Consider the following 19,866-nt stretch of genomic DNA (forward strand, 5'->3'; position numbering starts at 1 on the left):
TGCGGGGCTGATCGCACCCTCTTCACCACTAGCGTTTGTGTTCTCTCTCTCTCTCTCTCTCTCTCTCTTTCTCTCTCTCTCTCTCTCTCGTGGAAGCACACACCCACTCTCACAATTTCTCGGGACACATTGTCTCAAGTGAAGGAGTACAGACGGACCCGGCTCGAGACTATCCGTGATTGGCTTGACCTAAAGAATGTTCACGAAGTTCGAAGCTTTTTGGGCTTGTGCTCTTATTATCAGCGGTTCATTCGGAAGTTTGCAGAGATAGCTTCTTCTTTGCATTCACTGACTCAAGAAGGAGTCCCTCTTACGTGGGACCGACAGAGGTGACTGCTTTTCAGACACTGAAAGAAAAATTGACTACTGGACCAGTGTTGGCTTTGCCAGACTTGCAAAAGCCATTCGAAGTTTATTGTGATGCTTTTGGTCGTAGGCTGGGAGCAGTTTTGATGCAAGATGGCCATGTGATTGCTTATGAAAGCAAGATGTTTTCACGGCGAGAATTGGTAGCACAAATATATGAGAAAGAGCTTTTGGCAGTGATCCATGCTCTTACACAATGGTGACATTATTTACTTGGAGTCGATTTCACAGTCTTTACAGATCACCTGAGTTTAAGCTACTTCTTGTCACATAAGCAGCTTTAAGCAAATACGATGGGCTAACATCTTGTCACAGTTTCACTTCCAGATTGTCCATGTTTAGGGACATAAGAATTTAGTGGCAGATGCATTGTCTCGGAAGCCCTTGGTTCTGGCTATTTCCGCGATTCATCACAGAAGCTTCGAGGATATGGTTGACCAGTATGCCATAGATTTTGACTTTGCGGACATTTTTACTCGGATACAGAATAGGGAGACAATTTCAGGTTATTCCATACGGGATGGCTATTTGATGTGGAAAACGATGTGTGCTACACAACCTTTGAGGGAAAAGGTCCTGACGGAGTGCCATTGTCCACCTTTTACGGGTCATTGTCCGTGACATAGATACCACCTTGAAGGGTGTGGAGCGTTACTTTTTTTTCCCGAGAAAAAGATCCTTCCATTAGATAATAAAACTCGCCATAGGGCTAGAGCCACCTCTACTAGAGAGGGCTACATCAACCATAAGGGGAGACTCTCCCAATGAAAACAACATATGTAATATGTATAATGAGGGCCAGATCAAGAGATGGGAGGAGGGAAAAGCCACATAGGTGGACCGTAGTGCCATCAGGGCTCACCCCAGACCATGGTGAAGAAAGTCCCAGGGTGCCAGAGTTGTAGGAACGGCTCTTTGCGCTCCCGCATGCGGTCGGAGCTGCCCTAAAGTCTCTCGAACTGTCCTCTGAGAATATGGATCAACTCTAGCCAATAGTCTCCGCTGGTGGGACAAGGCGAGCCTCGAAGATGCGGAAGCAACGGGCCTGCCAAATGATGCAGAGTGTCAAGCCACAGGCGAGCTCTTAACACACCTCTCTCTCACTGCACCACTCCTGTGGGATAAGCTCTGTAACAGGCTGGAGTGTAGGTCGACCCCCTTGTATCACTATCATCCTGCTGGTGGAAGATAGCTCAAATTGTAGTGCAGGGCCCGTGAGGGTGGACCAAGTAGTTGCCTCCCAAGTGTACTGTCGCTTTGTGGAAAGAGCTGGCATCAGCTGAAGGACCCAAATCCAAACCTGTTGTGCCATAGGACAGTCCCACAGAGAGTGACGCTCACTTTCCAAAGGCTGGTCACAAGCTCCGTATGTTGTCGAAAGGCCACTATGTACTAGCAAGCTTCGCTCTGCTGTAGCTCTGTGTGCAACTAGCCATTGGAACAAAGTGACTCGTTGCGGCTGTCTGGAGTCCCACAACCTCGCCCAAAAGGCTGACAAGAACTTAGCTGTGAGACCCTCCTCCTGCCAATGAAGTGCTGTAGCAGGACGAGCCTCTCTCTATGTTGCCAGTATGTGACGTCTCAATTGAACAATGTACTGAAAGAAAGGGACCCCTGGGTGGTCGGTTGAAGAGAAAGGGTCCCTCCAAAACCTCTTTCCAGGATCCCACTAAACTCGTGCCAGAGGGCAGCTCTCCCAAGCCCAAAGCCTCCAATGCCCTGTCTCAAGAGCTGCTGGGTTAGGATCTGTGACACAAGTCTTCCCACAGATGCCCACTACTCGTATCCTCTGAAAGCAGCGCTCTGCAACCTGTGGAGCCTCTATTGAGACTGTGTAGTCGACCCTCGCCCTGGATCTTGAAGAACATGTCGGGTACAGTCTCTGAGCAAGCTCGAACTGCAATGAGGACCTCCAGTCGCGTGAAGGCCCCCATCCATCTGGGAGCTGCTGTCTCTAGAGGAGTGAGCCACTCAGCTTGTAAAGCCTTTGTGATGTCCTGACACATGCTTTGCACCCCTCTTATGTCCTGCAGCTGGATGCTCCGTATCTCCTCTGGCAAACCTGAGAATTGAAGCCAGTCGCCTAGAGTGCGTGCTGGACCCTCTGCCATGGGACCCCAAGTGACACGGAAGGTTCCAGTGGTGGGCACGCATCATCATCTACTTTTGTGTAGTTAGTCTACTAGAGTCCATCATCTTGAGTTGTACACAGCACGTCTGCACCATCCCTGCACAGTTGAGCCTCGACACCACACTTGTACCTATGAGATCTGGGCTGGAGCTGAGTGTGTTGCCATGCCAGAGTCTGTATCGGTTTCTTTGAGTTTGCCGATGTTCATGCTGTTCATGTTGAGGTTCTGCTGAGTCGTACTGTTGTTGCTCTGTTGTTCTTTGTATACTGTGTTTGCATTCTGTGGAGTGAGATCTCACGCACATTGCACTGAGGAGCACCCACTATAGAGGGCATGACACATTATCTCCGCTACAGGTGCTCTCATTTTTGGCATGCTTGTTGGGACCTCAACTGAAGTTTTACTCCAATGTGCCTACATGTCGAGGAGCGAGCTCGTTTAAGCTCTCGCCTATGTTGGTCTGGACTAGCGTAGTCCAGCTTGGTCTGTCCAGCTCAATACTAGACCAGCTAGACTAGTCACTCGTCCTGGCTCGTCTTGGTCTAAGTCTCTTGTCCTGGTCTGGTAGTATCTAGGCTGGGTCTAGTCCTCTCTCGTCCAAGTCTAGCCAGGAGTAGGTCGGGTCTAGTCCTCTCGTCCAGGTCTAGCCAAGAGGTCTAGTCACTCGCCCTGGTCTAGTGGAGTCTGGACCAGTGTGCAGTAAGTAAAGGTCTTCGTGCTCAAAGCTTGGGCGGGCTCTTGGTTACTGCATGACACATACAAGGCAGTCAAAAGAGTGACAAAGCCCACTACTAAGTCCTTTGAAGTACTACCACAGGATGCGTCAACCCTTCGTGCCAAGCAGAAGTCCACCAGCCCCATTACCCCTACCTTCCCCTTCAAACAGTTCTACACCTCCCCAATCACCCCCATCAATAAACGTCTCATCCCCTGCCTGTGTTACAGCAAGCTCCAATGCAACACGCTTCTGCACAGACAACCATGGAGGAGCTCACAAGCGTTTTAGCTAAGGTGAATATTAAGTTTCCAACTTTCAAGGGTCTCTCCACAGAGAATGCTGACGACCATGCTCAAAGATTTGTATCCCTATGCAGGGGTCGAGGTCTCAAGAGAGAAGACGCCTACTTAGTACTCTTTCCATCCACCTTGGATGGCTTAGCCGACAAATGGTACAGCCAGTTTGCAGAGAACCACTTTACAACTTGGGCCAGATTACGACAACAGTTCTGTGAAGCTTTCAGGCCAAGTGACTTCCAAGAGAAGGTTCTGGATGAATTGGCCAACCTGATGCTCCAGCCAAATGAGACTTCTGCAGAACTCATGACCAGAACCAAGTCTTTGGTCGCTAAGCTTCCTTAGCAACCAGGTGAATTTATGGTTAAGAAGTGGGTGGAGAAGGCTCTTCCCAAACCTTCCCAGCAAAAACCCTAGAGAGTCTCCGACTGTAACAAACTGTTGACGTGTCAAAGCCTAAAGAATGGAGTCAACTTACAGATGTGGCCGAGGGGCCTTAACCCTAATTTCTGCCAGAAACCCTAACTGTTGAAACCCTAATTTTGGAAACCCTAACCCTAAAACCTACAAACCCTAACCCTAAAACTGCAAAAACCCTAACCCTAACCATAAAAGCAATAGACGGATTCCAAAAACTGCGCAGACATGATGACGTGGCAGGTTGTATGGATTTTCGCGTTTTGCGCTAGCTGATGATGTGGCAAGTTGTATGGATTTCCGTAAATTGCGCTGGTAGCTTTTTGGCTTTGCTTTTAAACCAAAAGCTTTTGAGTTTTAAAGGCTTTTTTACTGTAATTGCTTTTCAAGCCAAGGGCCTTTAAATATGAGGCTAAGGCTCATTCTCTGGCATGCTTCCTGGAGAAGGTGCAGAGTCTGGAGTACCGGCTTGTACTGTGTTGATGCAATATAAAGAAATATCGAAAGGGGCGCCAAGGTTTGGGGCCAATACTCTCTGGGGTGGAATTCCGCCACTCTGTGTCGCGCGTCGTCTCTCTCTCTTTCAGTTCAGTTGTTATTGAAGTGCTAAAAGTCTGTTAAGTCTGCTCTTTTCTATTGGCACGTGGTGCACGTGTTGTGACAGTGGTATCAGAGCATCAGGCGTGTGCTTTTCTGAAAGCATACCGGTCCTACAAAAGAGCAGACAATGCTATTGGATTTTGATTTGAGGTATCTTGGCCCTCCAACCCGGACTTATTAGCCACTCCCACCCTTACTTCATTGCGCATCGGGCGCGCTCCCGTCGTCACCGCTCATGTCGTATAGGGCATAAGCCAATTAAGATCACTTGTAAGAGAAGGATCCAGGTTTGTTTCAAGTCACTATTTTTCTCAGAAGCAGTGCCATGCAGATGTCGATGTCTTTGGCTACCAAGCACCATACTCCAAGTACTTGGCAAGTTTTCAAGAAAAATTTTGCCCGAAGTTGTATGGTTTCTGACATCTTCCTGCGGAGTGCAACTTCTGGCAGAGTGGGTTATCCTGAAATGCTTGCCATGGAAACCCTAGTAGATTATAACTTGAAATTTCTCGACATCTCTCAATAGATGTCTCTTCACGAGCAGATTACCTTGGAAGTTCGGTGTGATTGCTATCTCTTGGGACTACCATCGCCGCCAAAGAAACACTGTATGTCCAAGAGCTGATGGACCATGCTGTGCTCGGCTACGACCTCATGGAAGGAACCTAACCCTAATTTTTGGTGCAGGTTTCAAGATGGAAAGTCAGTCAACTTTTCGAGCTCGACTGATGTCGAGATTGCTTTTTAAGTTTGAGTTCTGTTTTATCTTGTTTGGTGATCCTGTTTGGTGATCCTGTTTGGAATTTGTTTGAAATGGATGGTATCTGTTTTGAACCTGTTTTGGTGCCGATTTGAATTGTTTGACTCTGGTTTGATACTGGTTTCAATGATTGGTGATTTTACTCCCGGGTGGAGAAGTGAGATACTGTTTTGGTATTGTTTGAACCTCGAACGACGCAGGCCGATGCCTAGGGAGCGTTTCGTTGTATGTTTGAAAACCTCGGAACGATGCCTTTCGTTGTATGCTAGAAAACCTCTGAACGACGCAGGCCGATGCCTGGGGAGTGTTTGGTTGTATGCTTGAACCTCCGAGCGACGCAGACTGCGGTCTGGGGAGCGTTTGGTTGTGCAGTCCTTTGAGCTCATGGCCCGGACATTTTTAGGTTATTTGCGGGGGGCGTGACGAGGTAGTCGTTGAGTAGCTACATACTGCAGACCGTTTGTCTCGGGGGAGTGCTCAGCGGCGCTGTTTGTTGTGTCTTGTAACATGCATATGTGAGCATTTGTGTTGCATTGTGATGTGCCAATTATTGAATATTCCTAATTGGATGAGATTGCCTGGGTATGTAATTTTAGTGCATCGCCACCGGTGGATGATCAGTATGGTCTGGGTGTGATGGTTAATTTTACCACGCCGGAATATCAAGAGTTCCGATCTGGACGAAAGGAGAAGCTAACTCCTTGATTATAAGAGCAGAAAGGAGAAGCTAACTCCTTGATCAAAACAGCCGAAAGGAGAAGCTAACTCCTTAATAAAAAGAGCAAACTGATTGTCCCTCGGAATTTTTGAACTAACTTGAGTTGTTTTGCAGATATACTGTAATTGCGGACGATTACTCTCTTTCAAGATGGGAAGATGTAACAAACTGGTGACGTCTCAAAGCCTAAAGAATAGAGTCAACTTATAGATGTGGCCGAGGGGCCTAAACCCTAATTCCTGCCAGAAACCTTGATTGTTGAAACCCTAATTTTGGAAACCCTAATCCTAAAACCTACAAACCCTAATTTTGGAAACCCTAACCCTAAAATTGTAGAAACCCTAACCCTAACCATAAGGGCAACAGACGGATTTCGAAAATTGCGCTGACATGATGATGTGGCAAGCTATACGGATTTTCGCGTTTTGCATTGGCTGATGACGTGGCAAGTTGTTCGGATTTTCGTAAATTGCGCTGAGAGCTTTTTGGCTTTGCTTTTGAACGAGAAGCTTTTGAGTTTTAAAGGCTTTTTACTGTAACTGCTTTTCAGGCCAAGGGCCTTTAAATATGAGGCTAGGGCTCATTCTCTGGCATGCTTTCTGGAGAATGTGCAGAGTTTGGAGTACTGGCTTGTACTGTGTTGATGCAATATAAAGAAATACCGAAAGGGGCGCCAAGGTTTGGGGCCAATACTCTCTGGGGTGGAATTCCGCCACTGCGTGTCGTGCGTCGTCTCTCTCTCTTTCAGTTCAGTTGTTATTGAAGTGCTAAAAGTCTGTTAAGTCGGCTCTTTTCTATTGGCACGTGGTGCGCGTGTTGTGACACCGACCTGATGCCACTCTAGAGGAGTTTGTCGCGGCTGCTACTAGGATAGAAGGAACTAGGAAGCTGTTTACCGACTCCCCTCAGGTAGAGACCCCCCTCAGTGTTTTTGGAAGTCCTTCTGATCCGTTAACTTCTTTACGCAGGGAACTCGAAGCCCTAAAGTTACAGTGAGCTCTTCAAGAGGAGAGGTCCTTCTCTCTTAGACAGGAGAAGCCTCAACATCACGAGGCATTGGAACATATCAAGTGTGAGCTAGAAGAGCTCAAGTCTCAGCAGGAGACTAAGGCTATGGTTATGTGTAGCTCATGCCACTCTCCAGGGCCTCCACATGAATGGCCCCTTCGGGTTTACTGCCACTTCTGTGAAAATTCTGGACACGAGGACAAGGATTGCTACTACCTCAAGGGATTACAACAAATACAACAAAGTCTTGGTCCTACTCTTCAACAAGGGCCACCACCTGCATCCAACATGGTTTTCCCCTATGGTCATCCAAACCACATGCCATCTTTGCTGACAACCCCTCCTATGCAAGGTATGCAGAGCACTTTTCCTTTCACAGCTTTTATCATGCCCATGCTCCCTCATCCCCTCAAAGCTTCTATGCCTCCACCTCCAATTCCATGCACCAAGAGCAAGGAACACCTCGCCCTTCGACTCGCCCATTGAATCGGCCTATTTTATGCTACAGATGCGGAGACTATGGACATTACCAAAGCAAATGCCCTCTGCCAGAAGGGTCCCCTCCCCGCCGTCATTGCCCTGAAGAGAAGGATCACTACGGTAAGGATTGTCCCAAACTTCGTGCACTACGTCTTCGAACCCGAGTCAAAGCCAAAATGAATTTACCTTTCCCAAGATCAATGTGATAGCAGTTAGCACCATCCCTCAACCGCCACCTTTTGCGCATGTGGTTGCCCCTCAAAACAAGCTGCAGTTGGTAGAGGAGCCCGTAGGTGTCCTCACTCGGGCCCAGAGGGCATCTCTTGGTCTCAGCATTTCAAAAAGTTCCACTATTACACCCACTATCCCACTAGTGGATCCCTTGCTTCCAGCTGTTGAAAAGCAGTCCACTAGTGCAAAGCGAGGCTTCTCATAACCGCTCTCAGATATTGATGCAACTTTCTTGGAAGCAGTAGCCGAGCTCCAACAGATCAAGGTACCAGAAGAACCACATGTAGCAAAAGAAAAGCTTACAACAGAGACAATCTTGAAGAACACTTTCCAACAAGTGTCGCTCTATGATATGCTGCGGCTAGATGCGAGTTTTAGAAGTGACACCCTTGCAGTTATTCAGTCACTTTACTTGGGAGCAGGTCCTAGTGGCGGGCACCTCCCAGTGCAACCATCAGAGTCCTATATGATATCCCATCCCGTTGCTCCCCTCACTGATTATAGAAGTCCTCGTCTCATCGTGTCCGTCTTGGGGCAAACATTCTTAGGAGTGATAGTGGATGGTGGATCTGGCATCAACCTGATGCCCGAGTTCACTATGTTGGCTTTAGGTCTAGAGCCTACTCGACTTGCCCCATTCACAGTGACTTTGGCTGACAAGAGAACTGTTTATCCTTTGGGCATAGTCGACAAGGTGCAGTTGCAAGTGGAGGATTTTACATTTAGTCTGGATTTTGTGGTGGTTCGACTTCCACAGGTTGAGGGAGGCTTTCCCTTGCTCAGTGGCAGGCCATGGTTGCGGCACACTAAAGCACTTCATGACTGGGCAATGATGCTATGTGGATAAATAATCCAGGTGCCCCAAGGAAACCCATTTGCCTTGAAGGTGGTATAGATCCAGTAGTTCATCATAGTTCACTGTCAGTAGAGTCCAATCCCGAACTGGAGCAGCCTACACCACCTGAGTCCGACGACGACCTCTTGCAGTGGTTGGAGGCTACTGCTTCTATGCCGTGCTATGGGGTCTCTATTCAATGTTTCCCTGAGGATACACCCTCTTTCACAGTTCCTACACTACCTATGCCCAGTGAGCCTCCTGAGCCAACAGCACGTGTGGAGGATCTATAGGAGTTCACACACACCTCAACTTCAGCCCCATCCATGTCGGACTCTTTAACCTAGCTAAAGTTCTTTGTGACAGGTGTACTACCCTTCAACAAGATTCTTCAATGTGGGTTACAACAAAAAGATGTTGATTTCAACATAGATGACCCAACTCAGCATGTCTCTCTACTCAGAGATGACGCAACAAATTCTTCACCTACAATGCAATTCTCAACACCTTCATTCATAGTGTTTGCCACTTTGCTTGTGATCATTTGCACTCTCTCACTAAAGGAACGGAAGGCTCTCCCTTCCGTAAGTAAAAAGAAACCTTGAGCACAGTTTGGAGCAGTCATCTTGAGCAAAGTTCAACATTCACTTCTGCTACACCTTACAACATTTGCAGAGGGTAGCCAGCCAGAGGCACACTAGCCGTACAAGTATGCCCTAGACATGTGAAGCAGCAGAGTGGTCTAAGTCTAAAACAATGGTAAATGTAAAGCGCTAGTGAGTGAGTTGGCAAGATAAGATCCATTATGCTAGGTAGATAGACCATGTTATTGAAGTCCGAATGTAGCACTGCTGGTGATAATCCTCGTGTTTGCTACCTTTGCTACTGATAAATGTAGGCGAGAAGTCGTCCATGTGAACCATGTGTTGAGCTTGATATTTGAACGAATACGCCCAACAACGTTCTTGACAACGTTAACCTGGAAGCATAAAAGTGCTCGTAATGACCACCTCGAGCATGTTGGTTTCGCTAATTCTAGGCAAGGTCATCCTTTTGGCATTGCCCCACTTTTGCGTCGCTGGTGGTACATTTGCCTAGGGCACTGTTGGCATAGTCAAAGGGGACGCCCATTTTTGGGCTTCCCGTCCCCACTTGCCGTCCTGCCCTCTTTTTTTACACTAAAAATCCATTTGAGCCCCGTCCCCCGTCCCCCGTCCTCTGACGCATCCCTTGTGACTATGACTGCTGAGTCAGTATGGTGTTTGTTTTTGCTCTCTCTCTAGGTTATCGGAGCACTTGATTGCTAGGGAGCTTTCTACTCTTTTGGGTTGCTTTTGCCCTTGGTGTGCTGGTTGTATTGGCCTGTACCACTGTCTTGAGGCATAGCATTTCACTTCTTCTATGGTCTATGTACCTGCGGCATATTTTGTGGGCATAGGTGGTATAAAAAGAGAGGGCAGAATAACATGGAGTGTCAGCTTGGAGTTTTTAAATGTGATGCAAAACTATTCAAATGATCACTTTTTAGTGTGATCAGCATTGCATGTCACTTTACCTCTGTTTTTGGGTGGTTGATCCATTGTTGTGCTTCATTTTTAATTTTCTTGTCCTGCTTGTCTGTGTGTGTGCTTTTTTTGGAGCTACCTGCATGTTAATTAATGTGTACCAGATGTGCATGATAATATGCTAAGGTCTTTAACCGCATGTTTAATATCTCCTGCACTTTCTCATATATTGCGTTTTCTATTAGACCAGTGCTGAAGCATCTTCAGGCAAGTTACAAGAGGGTGGTTCAAAGGACTGGAGGCTTAAACATGATGGGACCAGAGGATGAAAGTGAGCATGAGAATGCCAATTTTTATTCAAGTGATGCAATGGAAAGCTTAGTTTTGGACTCCTCTCCACATCCATTGATATCAAGCAGTGATTACAAAAGCACCATGTCAGGAATGTTGCCAGCAATGGAGGATTCTCACCCTCTTTCTGGTTTTAGAGAAGAAAAGGAAGAAGATTTATTTGATGACCGTTACAGAAACTCTACACTCAAGAAACCCACATCAAGCAATGGTCAGGAGGATCCACTTGTTGAGCCTCCTTCTTACGCTGATGTCATCTTTAGTCCTTATACCTCCAGAGAGTCTTCTTTCAGCAGAAATGGGAATGTGAAAGCCGTTGGACTGCCATTGTCATCACCTTCATCATCTTCTTCATTCTCAGAATATCTAACGATTACTGTCTCGCAGCCACAAAAGATGCAGGACACCACAAACACGTCCATAGTACCTGGCAGTAACACATATGTTACGTATCTTATACTCACTCACACCAACATCCCCAAATATGGAGGTCAAAATTTTAGTGTTAGAAGGCGTTTTCGTGATGTGGTAACATTGGCAGACAAGCTTGCTGAAGTCTACAGGGGCTACTTTGTCCCAGCTCGCCCTGACAAGAGCATTGTGGAGAGCCAGGTTATGCAAAAGCAGGAGTTTATTGAGCAGAGAAGGGTTGCTCTGGAGAAGTATTTACATAGGCTAGCCATTCATCCTGTAATTAGAATGAGTGATGAGTTGAGAGTGTTCTTGCGATCGCAGGGAAAATTGCCTTTATTACCAACCACAGACATGGCCTCAAGGATGCTGGATGGGGCAGCAAGCCTTCCCAGGCAGCTTTTTGGTGAAGCAAGTGCTGTAATGACGCCACAGGATGTTGTTCAGCCTGCCAAATCTGGCAGGGATCTTGTTCGTTTATTTAAAGAGTTGAAACAGTCTGTCACAATTGAGTGGGGTGGAGCCAAGCCTGCAGTCATTGAAGATGACAGAGAGTTTTTGGAAAAGAAGGAAAATCTTGAGGCTTTGGAGCGCCATCTGAGTGAGGCCTCTCAACAGGCAAGCTTTCTAGAGCTTGTTTTAACCTGTTGCTGAATTTTTTTTTTCTTTTTCTAGAACTGAATGTGCCTTATGGTCATTTTTTCAGGCGGAGAATTTGGTAAAAGCTCAACAAGAAGTTGGAGAAACCATGGGCGAGCTTGGGCTGGCATTCATTAAACTAGCTAAATTTGAGACCGAAGAGGCAGTGCATAATTCTCAACGAACACATGCAGCAGATGCAAAGAGATTAGCCACAGCAGCTGTAAAAGCGAGTCGATTTTACCGAGAAGCGAATGCTCAATCACTGACATATCTGGTATGAATATAAAATTTCTGTTGTTGGTGACTGATATCAATGTGGTGCTACAACAGGCTTTGGCAAATGGCTTTTTTACTGCTTGCATAGTGATGGTTTTATTTGTGCTGTGAGGTGAAGAGATTGAATGATCGTGAAGCCTGCCACGTGAATGTTGCAAGCTGCTTCACATTTTGTAGGACGTAAGCTTACTTCTCAAACTGGCTGAGGCTACCAGAACATTCTGAACAAGTTTATTAAATCAAGGAGATCAACTTTTCCATGTCCTCAGTAAAAGAGGAAACAGGGGTGTTTATAAGGGGCTCTCAGAAGAAGATAATTGTGTTTGGACGTTGGAGTTGCCGTCTCTGTATTGGAGTTTCAGATATGGCCTCCTTCAAAGTCTTGTATGACAAGGAGAGCTTCCAAATTGAGTGGTAGCTAGGCCGTCGCCTACCTGAACTAATGGTTGGTCCTTGGTCTGAAGCTGAGAGTGCTGCAGCCAGTTCTTGTATATGATACATTGAGAGTTGATGGGTAAAGCTGAGCTTTGAATACCAGTGTCTTGTATGTTTCAGCTATGTCTCTGTTCATGGTTATCTTGTAGTAACTATTCCCATTTGGTTGTGTAGTTCAGTGAGTGAGACCATGTGCACACTGCGCATGGCACTGAGAGGCACCCACAAAGAACATTCACAGCATGACACACTTTTGGCATGCCCGGTGAGCCCTCAAATGAAGTTTCACTCAAGCTTGCCATGGGTTGATTGGTCTAAATTGCTCAAGGTCTGTTGGCTACTGCAAGTTGATCTACTAGTCCTCATCCTTTCAACTTGTCGTCTACTTGTCCTTGTCCTGGTAACTCATCTAATCTATCCTGTCTTATCGTCCTGGTTTGGTCTGCTTGTCAGACCTGGTGTACAATGGAACTAGGATCTAGGTGATTTTTTTGGTTTCATCTAGTGGGTCTTTATCGCTTTACTACTCTCAAACAAGACACTACTGCCTACTTTTTGAGCTCGTGTATGACCGTACAAGGCAGTCCAAGGACTCTGAATTAAGCCTTGTTAGGAGTCCAATAAGGCTGTATCAGAGGTGATGACAGCCGTTCCTACTTGCTCGAAGTCCCTCACCACCATTTCCTCTACCTCTTGCAGCTTGTGGTGACCTCTCCACTGAATCCTCTACACCCTCGGAGTCCCTATGACCACCTCCTTCGTGGAGTTCATGTACTTCCCCTCCACCCACTTCACCAGCAAGGTCATCTACTATAGCAGATGATCTCATCACTCTTCTTGCCAGATTAAACATAAAGTTTTCAACCTACAAGAAGGGACTCTCTACGGAGGATGGATGCTGACGATTATGTGAGGAGGTTTGTCTCTCTATGTCGAGTTGTGGTCTTAACCTTGAAGATGTGGTCTCAACCTCTTTTCTTCAACATTGGATAGCCTGGCTGACATGTGATACAGCCAGTTCACAGAGAGCCACTTTGCTGATTGGGCTACACTGAGAAAGAGTTTCTGTGATGCTTTCTGCTGAGGAGACTAACAAGAAAAGGTTCTAGACGAGCTAGAGAACTTTGTGCCACAGGCAGATGAAACCTTTACAAAGCTCATGACCGGGACTAAGGTCCTAGTGGTGGCTAAGTTGCCCAAGCAACCAGGGGGCTGCATGGTGAGAAAATTGGGTTGGAAGGCTCCCCCTAAGGCATCCCAATAGAAGCTGCGAGAGTCTGTTTTGTGTCAAATGCACTCACTCACTTGGCACAAACCATCATTGGATTGATGTGTCAGTCCTTTGTTCCATGTTTGCGGTTTCTGGTGTACTTGAAACCGGCCCGTAGGCTCGCTAGATGGCGGTAGACTTTAGCTTTCACCCAATCTTTACTTTAATAGACTTTATTTGTATTTTACGACACAAAGTAACTTCACAAATAAACTTGTAACTGGAGTTCACGTCAAAACAATTCACAACTTGGTAGCTAGAGCGCTCCCAAGTAGACAACGACACCCTGTTGGCCCCAAAGGTTACTGCCCCTATTTCTCTTTTCTTATTGCACTTGAGAAAAACCTGTAACCACCTGCAAGATGTCCCACTTTTATCGGGCTGAAATTCCCCTACTCTAGCCCAATTTCGGTAGCATAACCGCAGTAGAAGTCTCCACGGGCAAAATCCCAAGTAAACAGTGATTTCCCACGCACTTTCGAGCACTTTACAAAACCTGGCGAGAAATTACAGCATGCTGAATTCTCTGTTTTTGGCCTCCAATTTGCACCAAAACACCTGTTTGGTGATTCTCTAGCTTCCTTGAAGCTCTTGGGAATTGTAGGCATCACAACTGGCCAAAACCCTAAACTGCAAAGAGTTATAGCAAGCTGTAATTCTCTGTTTTGCGCTCCAATTCGCGTGCCGATCACTTCTGTGGGTAGCCCTCGAACTCCCGCACTTGTAGGGTCACTTGCCCTTTGAATTAGACGAGATTCCTTGCGGGAAATCTCTCTAAATTTTCCTGTATAAGCACCCAAGGCCTTCTCAAGGCTCCCCTGGCGTTACTTGGCAGTTTAGGTTCGAAACCCTAAACCTGCAGAAAAACATAGCAGGTTGTAGTTTTCTGTTTCGCATCATTTTGAGCGGAGCAGACACGTCTCTGCGTGTGTAAGAAGTTTCTGCACGCGATGGGAGAGTTCCCTTATGAAATGGACGAATTTTTACGCGAGATAACTCTCCGTTTTTGCAGTCCTTTGCGATGGAACTGTGCATACCTGTAGGGGATTAGCAATTAGCTAATCCGGTTCTTATACAGAAGGCTCTTGCCTTGGCAAACGCGCATAAAACTCCCAAAACTGTACATGGTCATCTGAAAAGTCCAACTAGAGGGGCATTACTATATGTGCAAAGGGGAGAGAGAGATACACGAGAGCAAATCATCGCGCTACATGAGACAAGGGAGAAGGCAAGCTTTCCATTGAATTTGTGGTTACCTGCACCCACTACTCACACACACATTGTGGAGCAATAACTCAAAAAATCAACCTCCAATCTCAATTTTGGGTTCCCCCAGCTGGGATAAGCTTTCTGGAAGTTGAGTTGGCCTGCATGTCGCTCTCCTACTGCCATATGTCCAGTTTGCTCCTTTTGGTTTAATTCCTAGTACCCACCAACTTATATAGTCCTGCCGAGGGGCCTAAATGACTTTTACTGAGCCTAGCCACTTCTTTACTATTTGGATTCTAGTGTCGATCGGCCCAACCATCTCGTGGTTGCCTGACCTTGACTACTACGGGTGAAACTCTCTATTTCACATTGGATGCAATGTTCGGGCATTTGTGATTTCAACAAGAGGGTCCCAAAAAAAGTTAAATAAAAACCAAGGGAAAGAAACCAACAAATATATATATCGCAAATGTCCTCGATTGCATGCATCCTATACATGCACATATGATTTAGTGTGATTAGCACCCTTTTATCATGGCATGTATCTGCAAGAAAGATTGTCAAACATGTGTACAAATGACTTAATGAGATCTTCATACTTTTGTCAAGCAATGTACACTTCTATTGCACTGAATCCTTAAGTACATAAGAAGTGCTAGCTCCAGCATCACCCCTCTTTTGAGCACGTATCAAGCCCTTTGACCTTTGCTCTACTGAAGTGATCTGAGTTGGAGAATACGCGGGTTAAAAACCAAAAGCTTCAAGGTAAAGCTGCAATACATTTGGTGACTCTTATCAATTCACTTTCTTCCATCCACTTTGCATCCATAGGTGGATAGTTTTTGAACTTCACCAAATTATGCCTTGCAACTTTTCCCTTAACTTTTTTTTCTTTTGGCATGTCCTTTAGAACCTTCTTTTCCAATCCTACACACAAAAGAGGTGTGTTCTCGGGTTCCTTCTCATAAATCAGCCCCGTTTACGACGTTTATGGGCTGAAAACAGAGAAAAACAACCACCTGTTGCGATTGAAACACTCTCCGTAGGCACTTCTTCGCAATGGAACTCGCCTACTTGGTCTTGGCGACATCTGGTACACTCGGGGCAGCCATGGGCATCACCGGTGGCGTCAATCTTTGAGGTTGAAATATGCAGCAACCCCGCCTTGTCCCTAGCACTGGCTTTTTCCTTCCCTTGAGAGTGAGAGAGAATTCACTTTTATAGCTCTTGACAGCCGGCAGGAATAGCAGGGGTCCTCTTGGCAGGAATAGGGCAGATTTGGGGGCGCTAGGGGCCAGCAAGAGAGGATGGCTTTTTTTTTTCCTTGCCAAAAAGAGAGAGTGGGAGGTTGTGGGTTGCCAAGAAAAGCAAAAGAGAGGGGGTGATGGATTTTTGCTGCTTTATTTATATGTGGTTGCCCACTTATTAGGTGGATGTCCGGCCTTTAAAAAGGAAATGGTCTGAACTTGCTGAAAACTTAGTAAAACCCTATGAAGTTGAAAACAATGCTGACACACTCACAACCCAGGCGTCCTTGCAATGCTAACATAGACCTCTTTATGGAAAAGCATTTGCTTTCCCAAAAAGCAACCCTCTGAATTAGAAAGCATTTCTTTTTCCTCAAAGTTTCCTTTGAACCCATCTTTCTTGAAGTGCTTGCTCATTCTTGTGCACAATTCTAACACAATTCGGAATTTCCTCTTGACTATGAAATATTCCCTTCGATGCCCTTGTCAACCCACCTTGTGACGCTTTAGGAATATTCATCACCTAGTTCCTTCTCATCGAACTTACGGTATAATCTCCTTCGCGATGCTCTATGTCACCCATCCTGACGCATCATATGTACCTGTTCTTGGTGGCCTTACAAATAGTCCCGTTCATAGTGCTCCCTTCATTACTCTGAATGACGCACTAGAAATATCTGTACTCGGATGTCTCAAGTGAGAAAAACCCTCTCACTTATAATTCCAATAATTCATTTAGAATTATTTTTCTTGGAGTCAAGCGAGAAAACCCTCCCACTTATAAATCAATAATACATTTAGAGTTATTTTTTTGTCAGATAAAGCTAATTTAGCAACATAATTTGTCTTGGATCTGGATATGCGACGAGGTTATGGGCTGATCTACTGTCGCCTATGTCGGCGATGGGCTGAAAAGTGAAAAACACTGGCTGATCTGTTGTCTTGGGCTAAAGGCTGAAGACGTTGGTACTGTGATGGTACGAGGAAGTTATGGCTGAAAACCGAAAAGGCCGGTGTTGATGGCCTGACCTGGTGCAAAAACACTAGAGATGCTGAGGTGCTGCGGGTTCTTGGTGCTGGTATCGAGGGTACTGACATATGCTTGAGAAGTGACCGCTAGGGCCGCTTATATATGGAAAGAAAGTTGGGTCGGTCAATGGAACTAAAAATCCCACAATTTCTAGAAATGTCACTTATTAATGAGTTAATAAACTCACTTATAAGAGGTGCTTCACATGCAGATAAATACTGAGGCTGGGTACTAATGCAATTGATGGGGATACTCCCCAGTGCCTACACCTAGTAGACATTGGTTGTGCATCGTGCTCATGTGCAATCAGAGGGTATGCAACTACTCTAGAGTGCCTAGACATGCATGCCCTGCGTACATGTCGAGTGCCTACACCTAGTAGACATTGGTTGTGCAGCGTGCTCATGTGCAATCAGAGGGTATGCAACTACTCTAGAGTGCCTGGACATGCATGCCTTGCGTACAAGCTCATGAGGGTGCCAGAACACTTCGTAGGCTGTCCTTAACCTAGAAATAAGACTTAGCTTGTCCACATGCAGATAAATACCGAGGCTGGGTACTAATGCAATTGATGGGGATACTCCCCAGTGCCTACACCTAGTAGACATTGGTTGTGCAGCGTGCTCATGTGCAATCAGAGGGTATGCAACTACTCTAGAGTGCCTGGACATGCATGCCCTGCGTACAAGCTCATGAGGGTGCCAGAACACTTCGTAGGCTGTCCTTAACCTAGAAATAAGAGTTAGCTTGTCCACATGCACATAGGGTTAGATGTGTACGTGACATCCCCCCTTTTTCAAGGTGAGGTGCTATCCCAATATTCTTTGGAAATCTAGAAGAAGATGTTGATGATTTTTTTGCTGATTTTAGAATGGTTTGTCGTATCCTTGGTAAAAGGGATGACATTGAAAAAGGGGATTTTCTATTGCTATGCCTTAAAGGCAACGCTGAGCAATGGTTTTGGAGTATGTCTTCTCAGATTGAAGATGGATATACCCAAATTTCCAAAGCTTTGAAGACCAGATTCTCTAAAATTCCAACAACAGAGACAGCATGGGCTTCATTAGGGAGACTTCAACAACATGGTGAAGACTACTATGCTTATGAGGATTTTTTTTCTCGTCAATGGGGAGGATGTGGATTTAGTTCTACATTTCCAGATTATGTAAAAATGGAGCAATTTATTTCGGGTTTGTCTCCTTTTCTAAAGACTAAGGTTACTTGTAGTGGACCCTCTACCTTTGAAGAAGCGGTCACTACTGCCCGAAGGAAGTTTCACAAGTACTTCTACATCAAAAATGGGTGGGACACATTGTCTCAGCAACAGGAGTGCAAATGGATCCGGCCAAGATAGAGACTATACATGATTGGCCCGATTTGACGAATGTCCATGAAGTTAGAAGCTTCTTGGGATTGTGTTCGTATTACAGGCGGTTCATTCGAAAGTTTGCAGAGGTTGCTTCCCCTTTGCATATCTTGACACAGAAAGGAGTCCCTTTCGCGTGGGGACCCACAGAGGTGACTGCCTTTCAGACATTGAAAGAGAAATTGACTACAGGACCAGTTTTGACTTTGCCGGACTTGCAGAAGTCATTTGAAGTATATTGTGATGCTTGTGGTCGTAGTTTGGGTGCGGTCTTAATGCGAGAAGGCCATGTCATTGCTTACGAGAGCCGATTGTTCTCTAGGCCGGAGATGACAACACAGATATATGAAAAAGAGCTTTTGGCGGTTATCCATGCTCTTACTCAGTGGCGGCATTACCTACTCGGAGCGGATTTTACTGTCTTTACAGACTATCAGAGTTTGCGCTACTTCTTGTCACAGAAGTAGCTTTGGGAAAAGCAGATGCGGTGGGCGAACATCTTGTCACAGTTTCACTTCCAGATTGTCCATGTGCAGGGGCAGAAGAATGTGGTGGCAGATGCTTTGTCTCGAAAATCGTTGGTTCTGGCTATTTCCGCGATACATCATAGGAGCTTCGAGGATATGGTCGACTAGTATGCCACAGATATAGATTTTGTAGATATTTTCACACGGATACGGGATGGGGAGACAGTAGCAGGATACTCCTTTCGGGAAGGCTACTTGATGAGAAAAACCATGTTGTGCGTTACACAGCCGTTGAGGGAAAAGGTTATGACTGAATGCCACCGTCCACCTTTTACGGATCACCGCGGCATTGCTACCACTATGAAGGGGGTAGAGAGATACTTCTTTTGGCCGAGACTCAAAAAGGATGTGGAAGAGTTTGTGCGCAGTTGCTTAGTATGCCAGAAGGTCAAGTTTGACAGGCATAAGGCACAGGATTGTTACAGCCTTTACCCATACCCACCCGCCCCTAAGAAAGTATGGCAATGGATTTCATTGTTGATCTCCCGAGAACACAGAGTGGTCACGATGGTATCTGGACTGTTATTGACAGATTTAGCAAACAGACTCATTTCATTCCAGTGAAGAAAACAATCAAGCCGGATCACTTAGCGAAACTATTTGTGGCCCAGATCTTCAAATTACATGGCATGCCCGAGACTTCGACAGAGATCCCAGATTTACGAGTTTGTTTTGGAAGGCAATTTGGGAGAACATTGGCATGCGGCTGCAGTTCTTGTCATCGTTCCACCCGCAGACTGATGGGCAATCTGAGATTGCAAATTCAGTGGTTCTAGATTTATTGAAGTCTTATATCTCAGATCAAAAGACTCAATGGGAAAAGTACCTACCTTTGGTGGAATTTGCCTACAATAACACGATACACTCTTCGATGGGGAAGGCGCCATTTGAGATTGTTGAAGGTGCTGCGAAGGTTCCACCCTTCCTAAGCACGAAAGATAAGATTTTTGAAGCGGATGAATATACGCGAGATTTGGATACGGCTTTTGCCAAGGTTCGCGAGACTTTGTAGAAGTCTCAAGAACGACAGAAAAAG

The 19,866-nt window shown here is 45.9% G+C and overlaps 1 protein-coding gene across 5 annotated transcripts in view; it reads left to right on the forward strand.

Moving 5' to 3' along the window:
• Window positions 1-19,866, forward strand: part of LOC147457538 (sorting nexin 2B-like) — a 48,247-nt gene that overhangs the window by 6,132 nt on the left and 22,249 nt on the right. For 4 of the 5 annotated variants that reach the window (XM_086512404.1, XM_086512405.1, XM_086512401.1 and 1 more), the window contains exons 2-3: window positions 10,317-11,446; window positions 11,535-11,744. In XM_086512404.1, the coding sequence (XP_086368530.1) occupies window positions 10,376-11,446; window positions 11,535-11,744 (1,281 nt within the window). In that variant the 5' untranslated portion in view covers window positions 10,317-10,375. Of the gene's footprint in view, window positions 1-10,311; window positions 11,447-11,534; window positions 11,745-19,866 lie in introns of all 5 variants that reach the window. The other variant, XM_086512402.1, reaches the window with a different exon arrangement.

The sequence above is a fragment of the Adiantum capillus-veneris genome, chromosome 5, assembly GCF_014529385.1.
Source record: "Adiantum capillus-veneris isolate H3 chromosome 5, ASM1452938v2, whole genome shotgun sequence".
Lineage (NCBI taxonomy): Eukaryota > Viridiplantae > Streptophyta > Polypodiopsida > Polypodiales > Pteridaceae > Adiantum > Adiantum capillus-veneris.